Source organism: Vanacampus margaritifer, chromosome 1 (assembly GCF_051991255.1).
Source record: "Vanacampus margaritifer isolate UIUO_Vmar chromosome 1, RoL_Vmar_1.0, whole genome shotgun sequence".
NCBI classification, from domain to species: domain Eukaryota; kingdom Metazoa; phylum Chordata; class Actinopteri; order Syngnathiformes; family Syngnathidae; genus Vanacampus; species Vanacampus margaritifer.
Genome location: NC_135432.1, coordinates 30,124,889 through 30,131,017, shown reverse-complemented (window position 1 = coordinate 30,131,017; position 6,129 = coordinate 30,124,889). Strand labels below are relative to the sequence as shown.

At 39.4% G+C, this 6,129-nt stretch overlaps 1 protein-coding gene across 4 annotated transcripts; it reads right to left on the bottom strand.

The window, feature by feature from the left end:
• Positions 1-516: 516 nt before the first annotated feature.
• On the bottom strand, positions 517-6,082 carry cfap126 (cilia and flagella associated protein 126). 4 transcript variants are annotated; one of them, XM_077546767.1, is made up of 5 exons: positions 5,218-6,082; positions 5,085-5,147; positions 4,146-4,220; positions 3,852-4,052; positions 517-1,964 (listed from the first exon to the last, which is right to left on the bottom strand). In XM_077546767.1, exons 1-5 carry the CDS (start codon positions 5,242-5,244, stop codon positions 1,686-1,688), a joined length of 645 nt encoding a protein of 214 aa, XP_077402893.1. In that variant the 5' UTR covers positions 5,245-6,082; the 3' UTR covers positions 517-1,685. The 4 variants fall into 4 exon arrangements, with proteins under 4 accessions (XP_077402893.1, XP_077402901.1, XP_077402911.1 ...); XM_077546775.1 differs by having other exon boundaries at positions 4,152-4,220; XM_077546785.1 differs by lacking the exon at positions 5,085-5,147.
• Positions 6,083-6,129: the final 47 nt, after the last annotated feature.

Below are 6,129 nucleotides of genomic sequence, written 5' to 3'. Positions count from 1 at the left end.
CACTCAAGAATTCACAAAAATGATTGCAATGAGCATGAAAAGATGTGTCCATTTATTTGATCGTAGTCACTTCCAGTAAAATTAGACACCACGCTGGACGCGGAATAAACAAAAATATTTAATAATTATGTTAATGTAGTATTTTAAAGTCAAACAATTGAACTTCTGGTTTTAAAGCAGTTGAAGTGGATAATATTGTGTAATATTTATCGTCACAGGTATGAGCTGAAAATGAGATGACCACAACAGTGTTTATTCACTGCACCAAATACATTCATATACAAACAGCACAAATCTCAGGAAGGCTTGTTTATGTCATCTGTGTTGTGCAATATTGCAAACATTTTAAAGGGGGAGGGGGGGGGATATTGACTTTCAAACATGGTCACCTAATGCAGCCTGGGGCCGAGCACCATTTCTGAGAACAAACCCCACACTGAATTATTGTCATTTTGAATTTCATTTTCATTTTTTTTCCCACTGACTTGAAATTTCACAAAAGTCTTACACCATGAGTTTTTGGAAAAAAATTTTTATGGTCACGCTCATAGAATTGGTGACACATTTGAACATGAAATGTGAAGATACTGTGAAAGACATTGTTTCAATGGAAAGGCAGACATTTGCACTTATTAAAAATGGCATTTTTGTCTTATGTCCGCTTATGAAGTGTCGTCCAGGGGTAGGGAACCCTGGTCCTCGAGAGCCGCTGTCCTGCCTGTTTTCCATGTCTCTCTCCTCAAACATGGCTGACTCAACTGATCAGCTAATCAGCAAGCTCTCTAGAAGCCTAAAAACGATCCTGTGTCCCCCCCCTCTACAATTGAAGTTGCCCATCCCTGATTTAATGTGCAATATCAGGACACATTTCAACGCAAGGGTCACTGACCCACAATTGAAAACCAATCGACAGATGAATTCAATCTATGAAGATTTCAACTGTGCATGGTTTTACTGATGAGAAATAGCTCTTAAAATAGGAGTTTCCATTGCCAACATATGGAAGCAACTTAGTAGAAGTAAATAGCAGCAAGACTTCATGTGTGTATTTGATTTCTGTTCACTTGATGGATGTGGAGCGGGTGAGGATGTGGTGACTCGTGTGCTTCGTTGAGTCACGAGTCATGGGGTGAGATCCAATCTGTGCTCAGGGGATTGTTATGTGTTTTTCCTCCAAATTCTTACAATGGATTTAGATTATGTACCCCAACGCACAAACAAGTGTGTCACCACTGAGGGCCGTGCACCATGAGCTCTTTTTCCTTCTGCAAGGAATGAGATCATATTGGATCAAATCTAACCAGATGAATCGTGGCCACAAAGTCCTGCTCATCTCTTTTTTGTTGCGTGTCAAAGAAAATGCATACTTTGTTCCTTTTTTTCAGTTTAATTGTGTAAATACTGATGTAGGAGTTACTGAATTGCAAAACAAGCTCCTTTGTTACAACTACCAATCCTTTTTGTTTTTTGAAATGTGAAACATTTGACTCCAGAATTCTCAAGGGCGTTCGACATGGACAGCTGTTAAGCTGAGAAACCAGAGAGCGATCACATTTAAAAGACACTTCTCAGAATATGCTATTTATAAAGCAGTTTGATCTGGTGCATCAGTACAATCGTCCCGATTTAGGAAAAAAAAAAAAAAAGGGGGGGGGGGGTTGGTTACACGCATTTCCTATTTATATTCACTGGGGGCAAAGGGCTGACACCGAACCAGTATTAGGCCTGGAGTGCTCGCCTTCACCTGTCATGGGTCGCAAAGCTGACGTTGCTCTCTCACTCTGCAGCCTGCTCGACACAGTACGGCCATCGCTTTGTCTGTCCGCGGCAGGCAGGGTGACAGATGACACCTCATCGGCATGCGTGCCCCGTCCCTGGTTGCCAGTTGTGTGGTCTGCAGAAATGGGACGGCTCTGAGACGCTTGAGCTGAGGACGACGGGGGCCTGGAGGTTGAGACGGTGTTCTGAAATGACGGCGAGAGTACGTATTTGAACGTGGACTGGAATAAGTCCAAATTAAGCAGTGCATTCAAATGTGGGGGCTGTAGATGACCACAATGTATCCCGCTGGGCACTGGTAGAAACAGATCGGATTGTCGGGTTGAGGGCCATTACTGTCCGCAGGGGGAACTTTATTGACAATGTTGTCATGACAGACCCCAATTTATGATTGTGACGCTCAGCCAAAGTGCTTGTAATGTTATTATCATAGCCTCTTCTGTTTACACTGCACAGCCATCTGTCCACTCACTTTCTATATTGCTCGTCCTCTAAGGGTCATAAGTCACTGGGCGCACCCAAGACTGGTTGCCCAACAATTTGCATACCCCAATTCAGGGGTGGCAAAAGTTTGGCCCGACGGCCATTTGCGGCTTTTTTACATTGCACTTTTGTTTTTAACTTAGCATATTTTGATAATAAATTAACCCGGTCCGCATCACAAGATTGGAAAGTCAACATGATGAAGGAAGGTACACTATTATTTTTTTTTACAGATTAACACAAAATTAGGGATACACCGATTATTGGCCAGGCTGATTATTGATGCCGATGTTCAGCATTTAGATGAATATGGGCATCGGCCTTTTTGAAGAATAATAGGTCAATTTAATACTGTTAATTTCAGGGAACTATTTATTGAAATTTTCAGTTTACTTTATAAGAGATATTGCTGACCCTGGGAACTCTCTACAACCTTGAAATTAAAGCTAAGATAAGTTAATATTTATTATTTCAGATATTTCAAAACTGGAAACCTTTATTTTCTGTAGATAACAATCGGAAGCTATTTACTTGTTGAAGGTCTTATTTAACTTTATATGATATGCTAACAAAGTTAAGAGTTGGAGTTTGTCTTTTTATTTTTTTATTTTGACACCAATATTTTCCCTTTTAGTGAAAATGAATGTCAGCTCCAAATATGAGTTGTCAGCCTCCTTGACTACTAAGAATCGGAATAAGCCATGGAAAAACAACAACTTATCGGTCTATCTCTACTAAAAATGTACCAAAAGTTGAGTATTACCACATTTTTATATAAATATATTTCAATGTAAATTGTTTTAAAATTTGTCAGTTTTTTAAATGTAAAATTGTAGATAAATTTGAATGCTACAAGATATGCTATTTTTTGCTATCTATTGCTAAAGATGCCAAGTAATTGTTTAATTCTCAAACTTGCGCACACCTTTTGCTAATGTATTTCTTTTTTATATCTATTTTTACGTCAGTGATGATGTGGGGGTACCACTCAGTGACAGTGTGAGTGTGAGTGTGAATGGTTGTCTGTCGCTAATACGGATCCTGTGATTGACCGGTGCCAGTTGTAATCTGCCTACCACATGACCCTAAACAGAATAAGTGGTATAAAAAATTGATAGATTTCTTTTATGTTTAAAGTGTTTAAGGCCCACTTATTAAATCATTCCAATAGCAGTTTAAGTAATCTACAGTGGAGCCAACATTAAACAGTAAATAAGGAGAACATTGATACTTCTGCTTACTTTCCTTTACTGTTCCTAAATATTAGCGCTGAGAGAGGTCACTACTAGCAGTCCGCAGTGGCGCCACCCTTGTGCTCAGTTTAATTTTACTTTTCGGTTTTCCACTCACCTGAGGAATGTGGATCAGTGCAGCTTGTATTTGCACATGAAAAAAAAAAAAAACATTTGGCACAGGATCTTGTATCGGGAAAGGCTAAAAATTCTTATGTGTTGTATTTTCAAAGAGCCTTTTTCTTCATACTGCTTGAACTCAAGCTCAATTGTTGCGTCTGTTACTGCGATGTGGACAGTAAAAGAATAAACCGTGTACATGCGTGAGACAGCTGCTGTCTACAAAGTAGGCCTAACCTGCTTGCTAGTATCCCGCGAAGCATCAGTGTTTTTGCTGCCTCCTAGTGGCCCAGAGTTGGCTGTGTGTTCAGGATCCAAGCCCCAAGCCCTGAGCCTTTCAAGACCCTCCACAGAGCGGCTCGTGGGGTTGATTCTGTGCGCTGGTATACGAGCAGGTAGATCCCAGGTCCCTTTAAAGTCAGGCCAAGCGCTGCCTCTCTGGTCCATGACAGAATGCCACATGAGGTTATTTTAATGTAGACTTTACAATTTTAATAATAAATATTCTTAGCACAAGCTTTTAGGGTTTACCTTTACCATTCCAGGGAGCAGATGTCCTCTGTTATCTACAATACACGTGGTGCGGCCCGTCAGTGTTGTGGGTGCCTAAAAACATCATACCGGAGGTGTCCAAACTATAGCCATTGCATTTTTTTTTGCGACATAAGCTACTAAACGACTGACACAGTTCGAACTTCGAACTACTTTCTTTGGAGGATTGTTTTCATCTCTTTAAAGAAGAAGGTGAGTTGGACCCACTGCAACTCTCTAACTTGTTCTTTTTAATTATGCAAAGAACTTTGTTTCACCTGCATCTGGTTTTTGTTGTTGTGTTGTGTTTTTTTTTTTTTTTGCTCTATAATAAAGTTGTTCTGAATGAATCTCAGCACAGGGCCAATAATAATATTGTGGGATGCAAGGCCAAGAGCTACCCAAAAATCTTGGGAAAATATTTTACTTCTTGTTTCATCACCTTTTTTTTTTTCTTTTTTTTTTTTTTTTACAAAAAAATACTAATAAAATAATAAATGCAATATACATTCAATTATGCATTGCGGACATTTTTCATTTTTAAATAAAAAATAAATGCAATGTATATTGAACTGTATGTGATGCATACAACAATTTGTAATTGCATAGCATATCATTACCTACACTCGTGTATTTAAAAATGTATTTAAAGGTGAGTTTAAACAGCAATTACATGTTTGGATTTTTGGTACAGGTAATGCTTCAACTCAACTCAACTGGCAGGTAGGAGCGCGTTTACCTGCCGGGTGAGGAGCACCTGTAGCTAACGCCAAACTGTGGCAGTTTTTTTTTATTTTTTACTTTCTGGACTAGTATTTACCACCTTTGATTTTCAGTGTGTGGCTTTTAGATGAAACGTTTGGACACCCTTGCATTCGGATGGTGACATTGCTGCATTTGGAACGTTTCTGACAACATAAAAAAACAACATTTAGCGACCTTGTTTGTTTGCTTTGCCTGACACCAGTTCTGCAGCCTCTGAGGCCTGAAGGCATCGTCGTACTGAAGAAAGAAAGGTTACAATGCTCATGTGAGAAATACAAATGTTTAGTTTTAAAGCGTTGATATTTACCTGGTTTGCTGTAAAACTGGACGACATTGCTGCGACTGTTTACAAATGAGTCCGTTGAACGGACTTGTTTCATAGCAACCCAACCATGTGACGTCTTTCAGCCGAGAGTCTACAAAGCTAGGGTAGCGTTGACGAGGTACCACTGAAATCTCTTGTAGCATAACTATGTAGAGTGTAGCGCTGTTTGTAAAATAACTTTTATTTAAATTGGGCCTTACTCAAGGGTGAATGTTATTCACTTTGAAAGCGTGACACCTGTCGCGTTGTGTCGGACAATCGTCACCATCGATTAGAGACAAACATACGTAAATATCGTATTCAGCGCCGGTTTGAACGTCGACGTCAGCGCCATATTGGATGTGGAATAGCAGAACGATGCGCGTAGATGTCTCATTCGCGTGCTTCTTGGAGATGTGCCAAGTGCCAACTGCTCTCTACTGTCTTGGGTGGTTTATGATATAACAATGACTCTTAATTGTATTAGGCCATTATAGCATGAATTTGCGAATTTTCTGACTTTGTAGTGGTGAATACTATGTAAAAGTAGTGGGAAACAGGCAGCGGACTTTTCAGAAGGGAGTTTTTTTTCTTCCTGCGAGCCCATCTCCACCAATTGCCTTTATTAGTACTTAAATTAATATAAATCGCTTAATATCAAAAAACGATTAATCAAAATCTGTTAAGTTAAAATTTAACTTCCTCCAGAAAACCCACACTTCATAATACAAATCATGCTGTGACGTTCACCATCAATTATATATGAATATTTTGACTTCGCAGTGACGTGTTACATACATTGTAAGATTAAGCACTCGTGAAAGATTATTTTGTTCATTATCTATTACGTAGATTCAGTGCGTCTAAATTGCGCGACAGCAATGGCGTATTAATAGCGCGCCTGAGAAATGCTCA